Source organism: Exophiala mesophila (assembly GCF_000836275.1).
Source record: "Exophiala mesophila strain CBS 40295 unplaced genomic scaffold supercont1.3, whole genome shotgun sequence".
Taxonomy (NCBI): Eukaryota; Fungi; Ascomycota; class Eurotiomycetes; order Chaetothyriales; family Herpotrichiellaceae; genus Exophiala; species Exophiala mesophila.
Genome location: NW_015622506.1, coordinates 3975009 through 3995891, shown reverse-complemented (window position 1 = coordinate 3995891; position 20883 = coordinate 3975009). Strand labels below are relative to the sequence as shown.

The window sequence follows — 20883 nt, the reverse complement described above, 5'->3', positions numbered from 1 at the left end:
GCTGGACAAATATTATATTTACAGGAGTCAAATCAACTTTGGATTGATATAGCGTAGAAAAATGGAACATTCTCTGGCTGTCCGCTTGCGGGAAGCTCAGCTCCATCATGCCGTTCTCACGACAGTGACACGCCTACTCCTTTCCACCCAGCCATCTATACACCACCGAAAAGTCCTTGCCCTTGTGGGTCTTTTCGGCGTCATCATACACCTCCTTGGCCTTCTGTGCAAGAACAAGCTTCGCATCAGCTTCCGCAGCTGCCGTGATGGCAAGTCGGAGGTCCTTATTCATCAAACTAATTCCGAAACCTCCTTCATAGTCTCTGCTTGAGGGGGCTGTTGGGATCACACCGGGCACTGGGTTGTTGATTTCGCTGGGCCAGCTCTTACCAGTGGCCGAGTTGATCAGATCAGCCAAGGCCTTGCCTTCAATCCCCCATTTCATACCGAGATTCATAGCTTCAGCCGCGGCAATATTGTTGATTGCCAAAGCATAGTTGTTTGCTAGCTTGCCACTGAGTCCTGTGCCTTGGGGGCCCATGTGCCATACTTTTCTTCCCATGAGCAACATGATCTTCTCGACCGCAGGTACATCCTCTTTCTCTGCTCCAATCATAAAAGTCAAGGTACCAGCAGCAGCTCCGACCACACCGCCAGACATGGGAGCATCGACAAATGTGGCGCCTGCTTTCTCTTTGACCAGCTTTGCAACGGTACGAGATGTGGTAGGATCAATGGTCGAGGTGTCAATAAACAACCGGTTGCTCTCTGTGGGAGCCTTGGGCAGGGAGGTGGCAAGGATTTCGTCAAAGACGGCCTTGACGTGTTTGGGCTCAGGGAGTGCGGAGACAATGTAATCCTATCAGGCACAGTCAGTGTATTGGTCATGGCATCGGCGATGGAAGCAGATATCCTTGGGCTTGAAGTATTTCAGAGGATTGGCTATAAAAATGGAGAAATCATGACAAGAACAACCCGAAGGTCGTCCCCAACTTAGATCATAGATAGAACAAAGGATCATCATGTAGGGTATTGGCAAGAGATATGGACCGGTCACTCACCGCGTTTTCCACCACTTCACGGGGGGATTTAGCAATCACCACGCCTGTAGGAGTGGCTTCCACCGAGAACTTGTCAAGAGTAGCTTGGCTCACGTCGAAGACCGTGAGGCTGTCGCCTTCGGGAATTTTAGCTCGTAGGTTTTTGGCCATGGGGAAGCCTGCACAATGTTAGGTCATGTTCTGATTGCTTTGTTGCATTCGCAAACACATACCCATGGCACCTAGACCGATGAACCCCCATGAGGCGTCTCTCGAAGCGGAGCTAGAGAAACTTCTAACGCCTGCATAAAGGTGGGAGGATGATCGCCTCAAGGCGACCGAGGCGAATGGTAGTGTCATCTCTGCTGAGCTCGTTTGACATTCCGCATGCTGAGCATGGGACGGTCAAAGCATGAATTAAAAAGAAGGATAGGGAGACCACTCGGCTACCAAGCGGAGTGTTGCCCGAGGTAGAGAGGCCGGGCACGGTGACGGTGACGGTGAGTGAGCTGGGTACACTGGGGCCCCGGAAGAGAAGAGAGAAAGAGGGAGAGAGGAGACGGTCAAAGCCCAAGAGGAAGCGATTTCCGGGTTGTACTTGCCATCCAATGGGTCATTGTACGAGGGCACCTTCCGTTAGGTGGTTCACTGGTTGTGCGAGCCCTAAATCGGCCCGCGGGTAGCCGAACTCATCAGCCTTGGCAGGACAACTCGCCGTGGTTTAGTTCTCGAAGGCACAATAATAGACTGGAGTTTAACTCGTCGGTGAGATGACACAGACAGAGGTCGTGATGGTACATCTCTAGACAGGAATGCCTTCAGATTATTTATATAACAATAGAGTACTGGTTGGCTCGAGAGCAGAAAACCCTCCTCTTGCAATGGCACAATGCCTTGACCACAATGCTCGATCCCCTTCCATTTGTTCATCTTACACCTGACCAAAGTGAGCTGATGTCTATCAAGTCGGGAATAGAGACTCATGCTCAATGACCAGGTATCGCATTGTCAAGTTATCGGACGCCACTTGAGTATGTCAAGACTTCAAGGTGAGGCACATCTATTGGAGGTGAAAGGTGCTAGTATAAGATAGGTAGTTAACCTTCAACAATAAATCCGTTTCTCGCCTTGCCTGCTGCAATTGACAAAACCCCGAGAGACAAAAGCAGATATATAATTATTGCGCGTAAAAGAAGACGAAGTGAACAACAGCCCCTAGCATCGGGCTTGGTTTGCAATCTGATCGCTGGCCTTACCCGCGTTTGGATCGTCCTTTTCCCTTGCCTTTGACCCCTTCGTCAGACCCAGAGCTGCGTGATGGTGTCAACGCGGGAAACTCCTCTTCATGAGCACGGCGGCTCTCCTCTTCAGCGAGGCTGAGTTGAAGCGCAAACTCAAAATCATCCTGATCGACCGCCCCAGATGGTGATGAGACGCTCTCGCGAGCGAGAGATTTCGTCTTGCGGGAAGGTGTGCCGTGCTTCGAGGTCCTGGTAAAACGAATTGGAACGTCGAATTCGCTGGTTCCTGGCGATGGAGAAACATGACTACTTTCAAGCAAGCTCAGGCGAATTGCCTCTTCAAGCTCTGGATCGGTGCTGTCGATCTGTGAGCCTGCTGGTGCCGGACCCGCAGAGATTGATCTCTCATTGGAACGTTTGGCCTCTTCTGTTGAGAAGGCTTCCTCACTGAGCATTGTCGCATAAGCCAGCATTTCTTCTTCGCTTGCGCCTTCGCCCAGTAGATTTGTCCCGTACCTTCCCGTCAGACGTTGGTTTTCGCGCTGGCGTGCCAACTTGTCTCGTTCCATCTCGAAGCGCTCGTTGCTGATATAATCCTTAAGAAGACCTCGACCAGTGGCACTAACCTTCTGACTAGCAGGCGCTGAGTTGCTTCCGCGTTCGGACCTTCGACGAAGTTGTCCACGTTTGCGGCTCTTGTAAGATTCCGCAGCATTCGAGCTGTATGACCAATATCTCAAATAGGCTCCCAGGGACACAATGCCGCGCAAAACAGTAGGATCGGGGTCGAGAGTAATTGCACCAGCAGCAAAGTAGTTGTTGCCAACTCCGTGGACAGATGCTTCCGCTTGGGCAATTCGACGTCTAGCTCGGTCAGAAAACCGAGAGTTCAATGTCCGTACGGGGTCAGTGGAGGAGCCCAATGGGTCCCATGCCTGGACAAGTCCTTCGTTCCCGCCATGGACCACGTAAAGTGAAGTCATCGCTAGCGACGCAATCTGAGGGGACTTTGTGTATATGATGCGTACAGGAGAGATGTTATTGACGACATCTGTGCTGGAGGGCAAGCTGGCGCGCATATTCCATAACATGATCACACCCGACATTGTTCCAATTCCAAACAGACGTGCACGATGCCCTGGGATATCAGAAGCATTTCCTGGCGTCAATGCCTGACCAAATGGAGACGAGGACAGAGATGACGAATTGGACCCAGCGGACATCCCTAGGATCGGATCTTCCATGGCAGCTAAGAGAGCAAATTCGGAATCATCTGAAGCAGCAGCTGAGATGGATAAATTTCGGTGGTCCGCGAAAGAGAAGGTCGAGGTACGCCATTCCTCCTTGTATCTCAAGCTTTCTGGGTCGTCCTGACTAGAAGTCCGCGATCGTGGCAAACTCCTTGGTGAAGAAGGAGAGCCAATTTCTGAGAAAGAAAGGGCTCCACTACCAAAAATTGAAGGTCGCTGGACGGTAGCTTCAATGGTAGGCCACGTGTCGAGGTTGAAGTCCACGGTGACTTTGGACCTACAACGAATAAATCGCTGCACACAGGCCGGCGAGGCGCCGTCAAGTCCACACGCAATGACAAAGACTGATTCTCCAGCTCCGTGATGATCGTCGCCCCCAAAGTCGACCAAAAGTTTGCGCCGCATGTCCCATCCTTCACAGACAGACTGGTAGTGCTTTGGTTTATGGACAATAAATCTTTCAACTTCGATTGCTTCTGCGACAAGTTGTTCTGGGCGTAGTCCAGCAGCATCAGAAGATGTGCGGGGAGAATAGCTCCCATCGACCTGCGTAGTCCCATAGGGGTCGGGTTTCGCTAACCGTCTTGTTGCCTCGACGAGACGCCACTCGACACTTCTGCCGGTCTGCCATCCAAGACGATCTGTGTCTTGGGGAGAAGCTTTCCCAGCAAAATCAGGTCGCACAGGGACTTGATTCAGATAGAATACCTCACCCAGGGCATTGAGAACGACTGCCCAGACGCGGCCACCGCTGGTGCGGCGGGCCGAAACTTTGTCGTCGATACTGATTCCAATGATGGGCACACCGGGACAAAGTGCCCATTTCGCCGTTGGTTCACCCTTGTCCAGTCGCCGATCTTGAACGGGATTTACGCCCAATGCATAGGCTGAGAGCACACCATTGGAAAATCCAGCGAGAAAGCCAAACAAGCCGTTCGTAGCTTTCAGCACAGCTTCGGATTTGGCCATCCAGACGGCGGTGACTGCGCAGCCCAGCATGGTAACTTCGGGAATTCCGAGTTCGTGATGTGCAGCTGAGGAGATTGGAACAAATCTCCCACGCTGTTCGGTGGTAGACGTATAGAACAATCGTCCACCGGGACAGGCTTCACCATAGACTCTTCCATAGGGCTGGCTCACGTCCATGACGTTGCTCATCCCAACGACATTGCCCGGAGCGACACCGTAGGGCGACTCTCCAGGGAATTGGTCGGCAAAGTGCTTAAACCCCTCAAAGTCAGCCAATCCCCACGAGCCTGCTTTTCCACTTCCAGGTTCGCTGGTAGACACAAGACCTTGCTCAACCGCCCCGTGCATGAAGAGAGGCTGTTTCTTGTTCAGACCTGTGCCAAAGGTTGCATGAAGGTGGCTGATGGGGTAGTAAAGACCTGATGGGTATGTCGTTACAGCAGCCACGGCGGCACTGCCTGAGTGACGAGCGGCGCTAGAGCGGGACAACGACTCAATGGCAGGTCTTCCGCGAACAAGGGATCGTAACAACCGAGTACGAAGTATGTATTCTGATCGCCAGGAAGCGAGTGCCGAAAGACGGGTGAATATTCTACGTTGCGTACGCTCAACATCATTCGCAGAGCCGCGGTATTGACCTTCCGTGCCCTTTTCGACCGATTCAGAACCTGGAAAATACCTGGCAAAGGCGATTCGCCAAGCAGGGGGGGTAGTAACCAATCGGTGAAAACGACGAGAAACGAGACTCATGGAGGAGAGGTTTTCCGGCGGAAGGTGAGACAGGATGTGAGTCAAGACTTCTGCTTGCTGTCAGTACTGCGACGAGCACCAAGCTGATGCGGGCAACCAACCGTTGGGGAAATCATTGATTGAGACACGGTAGGGGCCTGGGTTGGTTGAAGGAACAACTTGAAAGATGACACCGTCGGACGGTTTTCTATAACGTGCATGTTGACGTTCATAGTCATCAATACGACTTCCGGGTGAGGCGTCCTGCGAAGAAGTGACCCGACTGCTTATCCGTGCGATGTTGCTACTCCGCCCTCGACGTGTACTACTGGACGACACAGAGGCACTGTCAGTGTCCTCGATGACGAGCGAAGACTCTCTGGGGCTTGTCTCATAGAGACTGCCACCAGAGGTCTGCTGTCCACTGCGAGGAAATCCATGCTGGGAAGGGGGCGAAGAGGATTGGGTCTGATAGAGTGACGACGCGATTTGGGATACTTCAGAGGGCGCAGATTGCATAAAAAGATCGGGGAGAAAAGAGGTAAGTTAACCAGGACTGAGCCAGAAGGTGGATCAGTCTAAAGGGGTTTGAAGGACCGGCGAGTCGAAGAGGGAGTCGATGATGCTGTTGAGCTGTAGAGAAAAGAGGGAGTCAGAGGCGTTGTTGTCAATGATGAAGATTAGCAGAATAATCTTCGAGATCACGTGTAACAAAGTGATCAAACTTGCCCAGACACGAAGGGCCAATCAATCGTCATTCGTGTACTCAGTAGGGAGGAAGGAAGGACAGATCCGCCAGTCAGTCGCGCCTTCCCTTCCCAAGAACTCTTGATACCATTTTAAAGGCAACCACGCATCTTGGCCTTGAACCATCAACCCATATCAAAGACTCTGAGATGACTATGAACAATGAATGAGCCAGGTTTGCAAAACAATTGATTGGTCCTCGCTAAAACCGGCTCCCAGCCTGAACCACAGAAAAGCCCTTCCTTTCGACCTACATGTTGTACTTGCTCTCCACACAAGGGGACAGGCAGAAAGCGCACTAACACATTTTTGGATTTCCCTGCCTGAATGTCCACCACAATCACATCTGACTCTCAAGACCTCGAAGCCAGGTTGGTTGTGCGGCTTCCAAAGCGCTGTTGACCATGGCGGACAGTATACGAATACTCGTCGCCACGGACAATCATGTGGGTGCCCATGAACGTGATTCGACCCGGGGTGATGACTCGTGGAGAACATTTCATGAAATAATGGAATTGGCCAAAGAGCGAGATGTGGACATGGTTTTGTTAGCTGGTGATCTGTTCCATGACAACAAGCCTTCACGGAAGTCCATGTACAATGTCATGCGATCACTGAGATTGAACTGCCTTGGCGACAAACCATGCGAGCTTCAGATGTTGAGCGACGAATCGGAACACTTCGATGCGACCTTCGATCATGTCAACTATGAAGACGAGAATATTAACGTCAGCATCCCTGTCTTCTCCATCCACGGAAACCATGACGACCCCTCGGGTCAAGGCCACTTTGCTGCTCTGGACATCCTTGCTGTATCTGGCCTGATCAACTACTACGGCAAAACCCCGCAAAGTGACAACATATCCGTCAAGCCAATTTTGATCCAGAAAGGGAGCACCAAATTGGCTCTTTACGGTCTGTCTAATGTCCGCGATGAGCGTCTTTACAGGACCTTCCGTGATAAGAAAGTTGTCTTTCATCGCCCAGGAACACAAATGAAGGACTGGTACAACCTAATTTGTGTCCATCAAAACCATCACGCCTTTACAGAGACCTCTTACCTACCAGAAAACTTCCTACCAGATTTCCTCGATTTGGTTATATGGGGTCATGAACATGAATGCCTCATCGAGCCAATGCTAAACCCAGAGATGAATTTTTACGTCATGCAACCCGGCTCTTCAGTTGCCACTTCCTTGATTCCTGGCGAAGCCAAGGCCAAACATGTGGCTATAGTCAATATAAAGGGTCGAGAGATGCATTCAGAACCTATTCGTCTCAAGTCTGTGCGTCCATTTGCATACAAGGACCTTGAGTTAAGCTCAGATAAAACCGCGTTTGCGATAGCAAGCAAAAAGGAACAACATCGAACAGAGCTCACCCAATATCTGATTGGCATCGTCAATGGAATGATTGAAGAGGCGAAAGCCGAGTGGGAGCACGCCCAAAGCGAACGGCCGGATGGCCACGAGGAAGAAGTTGAATGCCCACTACCTCTTATACGGCTACGCGTCGAAACGACCTCATTTGACGGTGTCACCAAGTTCGATCTGGAAAACCCGCAACGCTTTTCGAACCGTTTCATCGACAAGGTTGCCAATACCAATGACGTTGTCCAATTTCATGTCAAGAAAAAGAACGCCGCTGCCACCCGTCTTGCCAAAGATCACGAAGCCGACCAGCGCGTCATGGCAAAGATCGCTGAGTCTGAGAATTTCCAGGTGGACAATCTCGTCAAGGAGTTCCTCCAGGCTCAGGCTCTGACGATTCTTCCGCAGAACCATTTTGGCGATGCTGTGAATCAATATGTGGTCAAAGACGACAAACATGCCATGGAGTTATTCGTGAACGAATCCTTGGCGAGTCAGATAAAGAGTCTTGTGCAATTACAGGCCGACACCAACGAAGATGATGATGACGACCTTGACTTGGCAACTCACATTCGTGAAGGCCGAGCTCGACTTGAGGAGTTGTTTGCCAAGGGCCTGATCAAGAAGTCAAAGCCAAAGTTACGGCCACAGCCTGATGACTGGAACGAGGATTTCGACGGCCTTTGGGAGGACCAGCCAGATGCATTGATTCGTCCCGATGAGCAGCTCGACGCTGAAGATGATCTTGCTAGTGCGGACGGAACACCTGCCCCAAGATCGAACGCTGCTGCGCGAGGTCGAGGCAGGGGAAGAGGGGGCATCAGCACAGCCAAGGCAACCTCCTCGCGCAAACCAGCAGCAGCGGCCACCAAATCGCGGAGGCGGGCCGCTGAACCTGACCAAGACGACGAAGACGAAGAGGAGGACATTGTCATGATGGAAGATGACGATGACGATCACATACAAGATGACGGGGACTCCGATTCGCAGGCCATCTTTTTCTCCGAGAAGCGAAAGGCTGCAGCAAAACCCCCAACAAGCACTCGCACCCGGGCCACTGCAGCATCCTCAAGCGCACGGGGACGAAAACAGCCTACGTCGACGCCAGCTACGAGGAAGCCTCCTGCAAGATCTGCTGCAGCAACGGCGCGACCGTCGAAGCAAGCTACTTTGAATTTTACAGCAAGTCAAGCAAGCATTCTAGGCAATGGGAGCGGACGAAGGCGCCAAGCCGTGAGTGAAGACATTGAAGATGACGACGACGACGATGATGCCTTCGAGCCAGTGAGTGCTGTGAGAAGCCGTCGATGAGATCTAGCGAACGTCGTCGTTATGTCTTGGTACTCATTGATGGTGACGCTTGGCCACAAGTATCGTGGTGGTAGTCAAGTGACGACCGCCGTGGAATTGAGCATCAAGGGATATTTGAGGGGCTAGAACTGCATGATCTGGATCATACCAATCATGTTTCTGCAGCATCTAGGTCCTTAAATCTCCACAGATGCAGAGACATCTGCGCAGAGACCATCTAAGGGTAGCTTCTCAACAGCATAGCTATGCCATGGCTAGCATTGAGACATTGCAAAGACTGTGTCAGCCTGTAAGTGGGTTTTTAAAGAGCACAACGTATTGAGTCTCGTTTGAAATGTATCGTCGGCATAGCTTGCTATTATCACATGGTCGGAGATTGTACTTCCAACCTTTGCTCATCTCATGGCCACCAAGATTCGCAATATAGTCTTATCCTTCAAATCCGCCTGACAACCTCCGTCCGTCACCCATGGTGTTGTTTCTACCACGGAAATTCCACCGCGACGGTCTTCGTCCTGCCCTACCCTCTTCACTGCTATTGTCAAATGGGTCTGCCTCACGCTGCCTGGTTGTGGTGGCATCTTTTGGTTCATCCGAATCCTCGAATCCAGTTCCGAGGCCGTTTCGCACCCGAATTTCCCACGTGTGGTCAATTATTTCTGCCACCTGAACATATTCAGATGGACAGTCGGGGTCTTTTGTCCAGAAAGGTGTCCGATATACCACAAGTTGATTGTCCCGTTGGTAAATTAAAAGGCCCCAATACCAGACCATGCCCCACAACGGCGCTGTTATGCCAATCGCCGGCACAATATACCATTGAATCCCAGTTATTGAGGAGTGGAAAGGAGAGCCCAGGGTAGGTGGCACAAATGCTGTCACCAGCATGAAAGCGCTAGCGATGATGTAGACAACCACATGCACTGGGCTGATCCATGGTCGATAACGTCGTCGTTCCTGCCAATGCCACTGACCTTTTCGTAACTTGACCATCAGAAGCCCAATCGATACCCAGAAGCCAAGTAATGATACGATTGTGTAAGAGTATAGCGAAATCAGAGCTGAATATGCTCTCCGTGGATCGTGGATGGGTAGAGTGACGAGAATCAGCAGGATGGAAGTGAACCAATGAAGAACAAATGCAGCGGTAGGTGCTTGCTCCAGCTCTTCGTTTGGAATGGTGTTGCGACTCATCCATTTCTTGAACAGCCCATATGGAGTGGTGTATGACGTGGCAAACATCAGGGACTTTGGGAGAATTCCTTCTTTGGCGATTTCCTGCTTGACTCTGGCCGCTGTAAAGGTCATGACGATCAGGTTGCCGCAGATTGAGAATGCAATCAGGCCTGCCATTGCTCTTCTGGCACTGGTCTGGTCGTCGAACAGGTGCTCAAAGAACAGGCTCGCCATGTCAATAGAGGTAGGTAAGTCTGTTGAGAGTCGCGGGATCACTGCATCTTTCGGAACAGCGAAAAGCTGACTCATTAGCCCAGAGGCCGGATTTTCAGCGACAGCTACTCACATAGGCAACATTGACCAGCAAAAACAGAAGTGCAGCGATTAACAAAGCTAGCACAGTGTACTTGGGAAAGTATTTTCGAGGACTCTTGGACTCTGCGAGGATCTGCATACAGGTAAGCAAAGACTTCCACATGATGCGTAGGTTAGACAAACATAGAAAGGCTGCTCAAAGCCCGAGAATGAATACATGCACAGAAGCAACGAGTTGGACCAGCTGGTTGGGTCTGTACGATTTGTGGTGAAGACATCGCGAGTGAAGTTGTCGAGAGGTGGTCCACCAGGAGTCGGAAAAGCGCCGGCGGCCTTTGCAATTCCCAGCGCAATGATGGCCAGAAGCAACGACACCTTGATGATGGCAAAAGCATTGTTGAGGACAATGCCTCCACGCCGAGAGAACATATGCAACAGCACCACAGCTGTGAGGGCGCCAATTGCGATCCCAGCAGCGGTACCCTTATCTGGTACATCACCCGAGGTGGGATCATAGATGCCTGCAGCCGTCATGACCTGAATGCCGAAAGAAAGGGCATTGCTGAGATCGATTGTCAGCTGGAGTATTGATCCATCATGAATTAGATCACTCACCCGCTGAGATTATACATGAGGATGAACATGATACTGAAAGAACATGTTGTTCGAATATGAGGCAGCCTTGCACGGGCATTGGGGAACATGAACTCCAGCTTAGAGGATGTTAGTCAGTTGGTCAACAGCGAGACTTCAAGGGTGCATACAAAGTTCTTCTCACCACCTGATCGAGGTACTCCACGCGGTTCTGACTCGCCTCTGACTGTGCGTTGGGGCATCGACAAGCCGCATTCAAGCCAGACATAAAGTCCGCAAAGCGACACAAAGGCGCCTAGGACCCAAAGAAGGAGTGCCCCACCAACACAGCCTGTCCCAGCGAGGATTCTATGCGGTGTCAGGAAAATGCCTGTGCCGATAGTCCGGTTGAGGATGAGAGCAACCAGAGTCCATTTTCCAATCTTGGACTGTTCGGTGGGTGAGTAGTCGAGTCTCTGGTGGTCCAAGTCGATGTCCTCAATGTCCTCTTGTGTGGGATTGCCCAGTAAGGCTCTCTCGTTAGCAGTGAGCACCATGGTCACGAAGGTCTCTGCTTTTGCCCAAGATGTTCTGTTCGAGGCAGTTCAAAGCTTCAATTGACGCAAGGCATGATTGATAAAGGGCGAGATTGAAGCGAGGGACGTCAGCTCATGATATGTCACGCAAGACACGAGAGAAGGAACTCGCGACTGTCCAAGAGCTCCTCCATCCTTTCCTCTACGGACGACTTGTGTCACCAGGCGTTCTTCCCTCTTGGCAATTTGCCTTGTCGCTCTTATTATTACACCAAAAGCCAAAACTCAAGGCGAATTTGGGGGCTATAAAGAGAGTTCCACCGTCACCCAGGCACGCCAGGGCACACAACGTCTGTTGTCGCTTATCTAGCGCGCGTGGCTAGCCATGCTAGTCAGTAGCGAAGGCGGCACAAGGGTCAGGAGGTTATGGACGATCACTTTTACCAGGCAAAAGGTTGGCGGAGGCGCAGCGAACGCCCCATTTATCTACCAACGATTCGAAGCTAATCGCGGCCCACCGCGAAACCGGCGGTATGCGAACCAGGGCCGCCCCTCAGCCAAGAGGTCCTAGGCGAATCCCAATATCTCCTTCACCAATTGACAGGACGTGTCACGAGGCACAAGCCGATTTGGGGGCCGAAGCGATGGGCCGCACGAGGACAGCCACACCTCACAGGCACCAAGACAAGGATTCGGCACAGATATCTTTGGTCAACGTCGCTCATTCAACCTTTCATGGTAGGCTGAATTTGCTCACTGGCTCGTCAATCACCAAGTCCCTTGTGTTTGTTGACTGCAAAGAATATTCCAACGGGCAGATCGAGGAAGACTATCTCACATTCTCGCGACCTGAACCATGTGAAGTGATGGTGTGGGACTTCGGAGCTGGCGACGTTGTTGCCGGCATAAGGCTTGCACTTGCTGTCTATCAAGTCAGCTGTGTGTATGAGAATCGAGCTGGTGAGAGACAAATAGACTCCTGGAAAGGCAAGCATGAGCTTCTAACCAACTGTCTTAGATGTACGATATCGAAATTTTGTTAACGAGATTCATGGCTTTCGGGAGCTTCTAATCAAGCTCCAGACATCACTCAAAGATGCTGGAACTCGCTATGAGCGTGGTGGCTTGTTATCACGGGCCGCATATGACCCATCGTCCAGAGACTTCCGCGAAGAGGGCCGCCAGATAATAGGCCCTTTCAATGAGACCTTACTAGAATGCCAATTATTGTTGGAAAACAACAAAAAGCTTCAATCAAAACAAAGCTCCCTGTACGACAACATCACATGGCACCTAAGCGAGCAAGATCAAAAGATCGACGACCTGCGACGGCGCCTCCACATGCATTCCACCAAGATCAAGCTCGTCATCGACAGGCTAAGCATCAACCTATTGACCGACATAGATGCCAAGGTCGACGACCTGCTTGACATATCCGAGAGGAACTTCAATCTCAACAGAGATATCCAAATCGAGATTCGGCGCTTCTACACATCCTGGTTGGGGGTCTTGGCTGGCCATGAGCCATTGAGTGCCCTGAGCGACAAAGATTGTCATCTTGCGAGTGATCAGATCCAGGCTAGATTCGAACAAATGTTGCCCATCTACGCCCCTGCATCCATCGACATTGACATCCCGCTCAAAGAAGGCTTCGATGCCTTGTTAATACATTTTGAGCAAAGCTTTGAAGGCACCGACCAGACTCCGGAAAAGTATCTGCTCCTCCTCAAGACACGATGGCTTCTGAACCGCCTCAAGATGAGTACGGGCTACCAAAAGGCATGCCCTGGCTTCTTTTACAAGCGTGCCATTGGCCAAGTCGAACAAGCAATTCTGTTGCGTGTCAGAGGTTCCGACATCATTGCATATGACGATGAAACTCTCAATGGCCTAGCAGATGCGATGTACTTAATCTGGGAGCCTCCTCAACAGGAAGAATCACTGCAGCTGGACCCAACGACGGCCAGAGCGAACGAACAGGAGGTCATACGTCTTCAGCTTGCCTCGAGTAGTATTCAAAGTCCAGATTCTGTCACAGTCTTCCGCCAATCGATCGACCGCTTTCGCATCGTTCTCGAAACTACTACTCCCGATGGGCGTGCCATGATTCTACCGCAGACTCTATATACCCAGGAAGACAAACTCATCCCCCGTTATGCCTTGCCCACGATGATGCAGCCTTGTATGGAGATTGCCATCTTCTCCAGAAAAGAAGAAACACTGTATCGGTTCAAAAGTCCAACGGACATATTCGCCTTTCAGACAGCTCTGACCGGCTATGAGGTGTCACACGACCAAAGCAATATCAAGTGCCAGTTCTCGAAAGACTCAGCTGGTCAACTCGATTGCAAAGGTCGAGTCCAACTGTGGCAGGAACCAATTCCCCCACCAAATGTCCTTGACTCGTCAACAAATGGCTCGCCGATCGAATCATTCAGCACCCAAAGTGCGAGATCCCGCCAGAGTAGCATTGTTGAATCGATTGGCCCCACGACTACACTAAGCAAAGTTGGCGACGGGTTTGAGGCAGACAACCTCAAACTGCCAGCCTTGACAATTTTCACAGAATTGAAGGACAGAGCAGGCCAGAAAAGGTTTTCTATCATGTTCATCGAGCTGGACATTGGATTCTCCATCGATCCCAAAAAGTGTTCATGCCATCGTGCCTACAACGAGTGTCCTTACATCTGTCTTGTGCGGAGGAGAGACGAAGAATTTCCGGTCCATGTCTCATTCACAGAACTCGACCCCAGTGGCAGTCCAAATCCCAATAGCTTCGATGTTCTACCATTCCGACTCCCTCGCGATTCCAAATTCAAAGAACTCATGGTGAAAAAGACCAAATATGTTGTACTCAAATTTCCCACTTTGGCCGAGAAGCATACTTTCCGTACCGAGTTACTGCAGCGTTTCTGGATATTGGGCAAGCAGAAGTCGGATCGTGAGGCCATGTGGAAGACATTACGCCACCGACAAAATACGCCAATGGTGAACTATGCTGCAAACGGAGTTCCAATCGCAGGATCTCAGTCTGCCTCTTCAGCGAGTTACAGCCGTATTTCAAGCTCACCACCACAAATCATGATGCCAGAAATGAATACCAGATTCTCGGTTTCCTTGGGATTCGAAAGTGAACCAGGAAAACCGGTAGTTCCGATATCCAGTGGGAATCTTGAATCTGCTGGGTTCACGGACGAGAAAGAGGTGTTGATCACGCCGGCCCCACAGATGTCAAGTCGCAAACCGAGTCGTTTCCAGGATAAGGAACTTGAAGGTCATTTCGAGTCGTCCAACACCCGAGGCGGGAACGCCAGAAACAGCTCGGTCGCCATGCCTATTCGGCAGGCCAGGTCTAGGACCCTTTCGACTCAGTCGAGTATCAGAGAAGAGCCCAAACAACCGAGCAGCACGAAACGCTTTTTGAAAAATATCCTCAAATAGTGAGGCTTGTCCCATCCATGTACTTGCTCCACATTGAAGAGCTATAGAAACATTTCTTTTGGTCAGGAGCCTAAATAGGCTGTGTATGATTATTTATGATGGGATATCCGATATGATTGGAAATGGCGATTATGAGCGCACGTACTACAGAAGGCATTACCCGGTTGAGGGAAGTCAATATGCCAGTGTGAACCTTTATTCCCAGATTTCAATGACATAATTTTGATGATCGAGGGCTCTCAGCTTTTGCGATCTTCTTTCCAAGCATCTCCCACGTTCGCGAATGACCATTTAATGATCTGTCAAGGCTGCCAGATATCAGGGCTCTAGCTGAAAGGGGGTGACGACTGTGACTGGCAGTGCCACCGAGACATCCAGACTAGAGGTCGCAACAGATATCATGTATGTGCCTGCGTCTACCGACCATGTGCCCCTGTCTTGGTTCCAGTAGGCGAGACTCTGGGGGCTGATTTCGATTTGGACTTTCTGGGTCTCACCTGGCGACAGATGGACTTTTTCGAATCCGGCCAAGGTCTTTTTTGGACGGTCGATTTCTGAAACAAATGCTGCACCGACATAGATTTGGACCACTTGACTTCCAGGGACGGTGCCGGTATTTTTCACATCGAGAGTGACTCCTACAGGCTGAACGCCAGTCAAAGACGTTGCCGACAATTCCACCCCAGAGATCTCAAAGCTCGTGTACGACAAGCCAAACCCAAAGGGGAACAGCACACTGTCCGGCAATGAGTCATAATGTCTGTAACCGACGAAGGTGCCTTCTGCATATTCGACCCTGTCGTTATTGATGTCACCAGGAAAGTTGGCGTAGGTCGGACAGTCGGTGATGGCCCGAGGGAATGTCACAGGGAGCTTCCCGCCTGGATTGGTCACACCAAAGATGACATCTGCAATCGAGTGGCCGGCTTCCTGGCCTGGGAACCATGCTTGAAGAACGGCGGCTACTTGCGACAGCCACGGCATTGTGATTGGCGATCCTGTCGAGTTGACCACGATGGTCTTCGGGTTGGCTTGTGCCGTCGCAGCAATGAGTCGATCCAAGGACCCATCTTTGGGTAAATCCATGTTCTGTCGATCAGCACCCTCAGTTTCCCAAGCTGGCGTGTGACCGACGAAGACGATAGCAACCTCGCTACGTTTCGCAGCGTCGACGGCTGCGGGAATCAAATCTGCGTCGTGGTCGGATTGAAGCATTTTGCCAAATCGGAAGCCTATCATCTTTGATGAGATCGGTGAGACATCCTTTTTGGCTAGCTCATCAACATGACATTCAATGCGAATCCTGTATTCTTGGCCAGCTGAAAACTCGTACAGTTTGGTCTCCTCCGCCGCGGTGCCGAGCATGAATGCCATTACGTCGACGGAGTCATCTGCCTGAGAAAACACCATCTCTTCATTGATACAAAGCTTTGCTTTGCCTATGCACCCAAAGGCGAGGTATTCGACGCAGTCGACTGATGGTCGATATGTACCAGTCATGACCGCAGTCACTGCCCCCGGGCACGCAAATGGTTTTAGTTGAGCGGTAGAGCTATTCGAGACAGACGGTCCTCCATCCTTATCCGAGCGTCTTGTCACACGCAGGGTGAATCCAGGTACACCGTCATCGTCAAACACGTTGTCGGCGCCGAATACCGGTAGACTCTTGATGATTCGTGCTCCTTGTGCATAATTGAGCTCGACAGAACTTCCGAGACAGTCTTCGAATGCTTGGTATGGGGTGATTTTTCGATGGCTCTTGACTGATGCCGAGCCTCCTCCATGACCAAGATATTGTTTTGCCAGGCCAATCATGGCGATTGATTTGACTGTGGACTTGTCGAGTGGTAATATCTTTTTCTCATTCTTGAGGAGCACCATTCCCTCTGCTCCCGCTTTCCTGATGAGACGTTGATGTTCTGGCCGGTCGATGGCTTGCTCGCTGGGGATCTCGTGATTGTCAAAACTGCCCGCTCTTTGCAGGAGGCGCAACACGGCTTCAACCCTCTTGTTGAGCGTGGTCTCTAAGATCTCACCACTCTGTATGGCAGAGGTGACGTTCTGACGAGTGCGGTGGACAGGGGGACCAGGCATTTCCAGGTCAAGACCAGCGTTGATCGATTGAGATATAGAGTTTGTGCCGCCCCAATCACTCATGACTAGACCCTTGAAGCCCCATTGCTCTCTCAGAACTTTGGAGAGTAAGAACTGGTTTGCATCGGCGTGGACACCATTCACGATGTTGTAACTGGTCATGACGGCCCATGGGTCGGCTTTCTTGATTGCCATCTCAAATGGTTTGAGATAAATCTCTCGGAGAGCTCGTTGGCCGACCCTTGCATCAATGCTGAATCGTCTGGTTTCTTGTTCGTTGACCGCATAATGTTTAATGGTAGCACCGATGCCTTCGCGTTGGAGGCCCATGATGTAGTGACTAGCCAACTCGCCAGCAAGGTAGGGATCTTCTGAAAAGGATTCAAAGTTTCGACCACCACGAGGATCCCTATGTGGGCAAACTGTTGGTCCAAGCAGGACACGAGCTCCTTTTGTCTTTGCCTCCTCCGCCAGGCTTTGACCGATTTTCTCTGCAAGCTTTCTGTCAAAGCTGGCAGCCAGCGATACGGACGCTGGGAAACATGCGCTCGTAAGTCCCCCTTCGAACTGATCTCCTCGAGCTCCATTTGGACCATCTGAAACCTTGAGCTTGGGAATCCCAAGTCTCGGTATGGGATTCGTTGTCCATAAGTCGGCTCCAGCAATCAAGGAGGCTTTCTCATCGAGGGTTAGCTGGGAAAGGAGATATGGGATGTCGCTTTGAGGAGAAGTATCTGTCCCAAGACTCCGATAAACTTTGTGCAGCCGATCGGAGGGAGACATCGAAGTAGCCTTGGAAATGCCAGGATCTTTCAGGTTGGATATGAGGTCGTTTTAGGTTGTGGTCGATTCAGCATGGAGAAGCCAAGAGGCTCAGGGCTAGTTAGAGACGCCATGAAGCCGCAAGTAAATCGACGGATGACATACTTTGCTCCAAGTACACCTTCACCTATTGGTGACAGTATCCATTAGATGTCAATATATCCGGCGTGAGCGATGCTGAAGTAGTGCTGGATGTTTGAAGATGCTTTCCAAGTTGGGAGGGGTATTTGTCTTGAGGTCCTCGGTTCAATATACCACCGGCAAAGGCCAAGTTGGGTGTTCCCGATTAGGCAGCGAGACCGATCACGTGTGTGACAGGCCAATCCAATCATATGGCGCGAGGATGTCACTATGTCACTTGAAGAATGCGGGCTGTGGCTGCAGTCAAGAAGCATTCGCAAACAACCAAAATGACTCGGTTTGGATTGGTCAAGACTGCAGTCAAAGATAAGGGCAACCCGGCATGATGGAAGGAATGATTTGTTCGCAATCCTGGGCTACTGACCTGGGTCCACATTGATTCAGGTTAATTCACGCTTCTTAGGAGTTGAAATATTGTCTGAAGCCTCGACGAGGCCACTGAACAAGCACAAAGTCAATGAATCTGAGCGGTGTTTCAAAGTTGTAATTAGTAAATCCGTCGCCTGCTCTGACTTTTTCTGAGCACCAGGACTTCTTTCGTTGAAGGAAGTGCTTGCATTGGAGAAATAGTCTGCTGATGTTGATCCAGTTGAAGAGGGGGGCGTTGATCGCCGTTGGGAGTCTGCGGGCGAGGACATGGTCACAACCTTGGTATATTCGCAATTCCTAACAGGAGATGGTTTGATTGAGTATTGGGTTGCTGGAGGAATGGATATGAACAAGCTGGAAGTTTTGAAAAGCAGACTCGGAGCCACGGGTCTGCGGCTGTCCATGGTAATTATATCACCTGCTGTGAGCTGGGTCCTAGCAGACTAAGCAGCAGATGATTCGACGTTGAATTCAATCCTTTGAAAGCCGGCAGTCTAGAGCCTGACCACTGGCCAGAGCAAAGACACCGCACGCATCTGATGACCGTGCAGGGGATGGTGAGCATGAAAGGTGGCTGGATATATATCTCTAGCCACGAATGGGGTTGTGCCCTGCATCGACGGGCCAGGGTGTAAATGTTTAGATGTACAGTAGTCGGCCAATTTCAGGGTGTAGCAGAATATTTGACAATTTCTCGGAGAGCTACACATGGTACCTGAATTTTCTGAGATGATTGCGTGATATCATTGGGCATAACTCGACCAGCCTCATCGGAGTCAACGCGGTCTCCGCTAAAGTGTGGGACCTCAACGGACAAGACAACTGCACTTGCATCGGGGCGTCAGCACCAAACACAACGGTTACATGCTAAAACCAGCCCCAAGGACGAAACAATCTGTGTAGAACAGCTCAGTCGTGGGGGATGGAGATTTACCACACTTCATTTGGTAGCAGGTTGACAGGCTCAGATATCACGAAGGCTATGGTGGAGCCATGAGCGCTAAACTTGTTATGGAAGGTACAGCTGGATACTCATTTTGTGCCAAGATTCGTCATAGCCAATCAATTCAAGGTATCTAGGCTATAGCCAGGGACAGAGGGCGGGTACTCGTATGTGGTTACACTGTATGAACAGATCAGTAGATGTCTACCAGCGTGCCCATACACATCTCCTCGATGCAGACTAGCCTAATATTTATCATGTAAGCAGGTGGATCATGTCATGATGAGCCTCCAATGATTCATCGATCCGTTTTGTTGTTTGGCCAAATGGATAACGACACTACCTTTGCGAATCTCAATCTGTCGTATTTGAGTATTTTATTCCCATGCTTCTTCCCTCAGCAGCAACTCCGCTTTGGCTGAAAAGACCCCAAAATGCAGACTAAGAAATCATGTAAGCAGCCTGATTGCTACGCATATACGAATTCACATAGACATTTGTACATATGCGGGTGTTCCTGACTCTACGAGGTTGGATCGCTCTTGAGTCTTCCTAAAGCCTGTCCATAGCCAATAGCGTCCCTGGCCCGTCCCTGCACCGCCGATGTGGTTGTTCTGTACCCAACGTACTAGCTAAAAAGAATGCCCTACTCTAGCCCTGTGCCAGGACCGAGGATTCCCAAGGTTATTGGCCAAGACATGGTCGGGGAATGAATCACGGCGCCCCAAGTTGGCTCGTGTAATGCGTCCCGAAAAGGGTTGGTGCGCCTGTGGATAAAGGATTAGTGGATAACGAGGCTGTAACTCTCCCTACTTCAACACAAGTCTCTTCCATAATGAAACCCGTTAATATGCCGGCCCTGGTGTTTGTCTGAAGTATCTTGGACCTTCTGGGCAACTGCTCGTTAACCGTGTTTGGTAAGAACTTTTGCAAACGCCCGTGCCGCAACTCGCACCCGGTTTGTCCTCTCAATCAAGGCCCCAAAGTTCCACTTCGCCCGATGATTTCGCACGCCAGAAACACCAACAACAACTGTGGTACCCACGCATCATGTCCCAAAGTCATTCGTCCCTGCATATTCTATCTGTTGACTTTCATTGCCACTATCATTTATCCATTGTCTGCTAAGGCACCAGAATTGGGCTCCGTGTTTAATTCAGCAAAAAGTGTTTGATCATGTTTGATTCCACGTGTAGTGTGCATGTGGGTGTGTCGATCACACCCTCGCCGCCACTACAAGTGACTTTGATATAATGTACCTAATTTATGGCAACTACACTCAGAAATGGCACCGCCGGTCTTCCTTCGAGGAGACCTTTTCGTTCACACGGGTCACACGGGTCGGTCTGAATCTGTCCGTGCATCATGATGACAGACCCACTCAGGACCGATGGCAGCGTTGAGATTGTCGACGACGTCGACAATGAGGGCGAAGCAGACACTTCTGGAGCGCAGACGCCAACATGGAAGCCCAATCGACACGAATATGGAGTTATGCTGACCTTGAGCCTGACCTCGTTGCTGGTGGCTCTTGACGCAACAATCATCGTGACTTCTCTCTCCGTCAGCACTCTGCTCCCAATACCAACATCTCCGTCTCAATGCTAACTCCTGTGCCCCTGACAGACCATTACCAAAGAATTGAACGCATCAACAACCCAAGGAATATGGATCGGTACCTCGTATCTACTAGCCTGTGCATCAACCATGTCCTTTGTCGGATCCCTCAGCAACATCTTTGGACGTACGCAGTTGTTGTTTTCTGCCGTCTCGTTCTTCACTATTGGGACAATTGTCTGCTGCACTGCCCATAACA

General features: G+C 50.7%; 6 protein-coding genes across 6 annotated transcripts; 2 read left to right on the top strand and 4 right to left on the bottom strand.

The window, feature by feature from the left end:
- Positions 1–12: 12 nt before the first annotated feature.
- PV10_04948 (3-hydroxyisobutyrate dehydrogenase) lies at positions 13–1578 on the bottom strand. Its single transcript, XM_016369543.1, has 3 exons — positions 1274–1578; positions 1062–1219; positions 13–859 (listed from the first exon to the last, which is right to left on the bottom strand). Exons 1-3 carry the CDS (start codon positions 1398–1400, stop codon positions 134–136), a joined length of 1011 nt encoding a protein of 336 aa, XP_016225331.1. The 5' UTR covers positions 1401–1578; the 3' UTR covers positions 13–133.
- A 337-nt stretch (positions 1579–1915) lies between these two features.
- PV10_04947 (uncharacterized protein) lies at positions 1916–5866 on the bottom strand. Its single transcript, XM_016369542.1, has 2 exons — positions 5352–5866; positions 1916–5300 (listed from the first exon to the last, which is right to left on the bottom strand). The coding sequence occupies exons 1-2, from the start codon at positions 5746–5748 to the stop codon at positions 2293–2295; spliced, it is 3405 nt and encodes a 1134-aa protein (XP_016225330.1). The 5' UTR covers positions 5749–5866; the 3' UTR covers positions 1916–2292.
- A 514-nt stretch (positions 5867–6380) lies between these two features.
- Positions 6381–8782, top strand: PV10_04946 (DNA repair protein (mre11); the record flags this gene model as incomplete). Its single annotated transcript, XM_016369541.1, has 1 exon — positions 6381–8782. The coding sequence occupies one exon, from the start codon at positions 6381–6383 to the stop codon at positions 8655–8657; it is 2277 nt and encodes a 758-aa protein (XP_016225329.1). The 3' UTR covers positions 8658–8782.
- A 169-nt stretch (positions 8783–8951) lies between these two features.
- On the bottom strand, positions 8952–11513 carry PV10_04945 (uncharacterized protein). The gene is made up of 5 exons (XM_016369540.1): positions 10913–11513; positions 10764–10861; positions 10332–10710; positions 10180–10281; positions 8952–10133 (listed from the first exon to the last, which is right to left on the bottom strand). The coding sequence occupies exons 1-5, from the start codon at positions 11276–11278 to the stop codon at positions 9087–9089; spliced, it is 1992 nt and encodes a 663-aa protein (XP_016225328.1). The 5' UTR covers positions 11279–11513; the 3' UTR covers positions 8952–9086.
- Positions 11514–11901: 388 nt separating this feature from the next.
- Positions 11902–14899, top strand: PV10_04944 (uncharacterized protein; the record flags this gene model as incomplete). Its single annotated transcript, XM_016369539.1, has 2 exons — positions 11902–12217; positions 12276–14899. The coding sequence occupies 2 exons, from the start codon at positions 11902–11904 to the stop codon at positions 14696–14698; spliced, it is 2739 nt and encodes a 912-aa protein (XP_016225327.1). The 3' UTR covers positions 14699–14899.
- On the bottom strand, positions 14762–17813 carry PV10_04943 (uncharacterized protein). Its single transcript, XM_016369538.1, has one exon. The coding sequence runs from the start codon at positions 17573–17575 to the stop codon at positions 15017–15019; it is 2559 nt and encodes an 852-aa protein (XP_016225326.1). The 5' UTR covers positions 17576–17813; the 3' UTR covers positions 14762–15016.
- Between the last annotated feature and the right edge of the window lie 3070 nt (positions 17814–20883).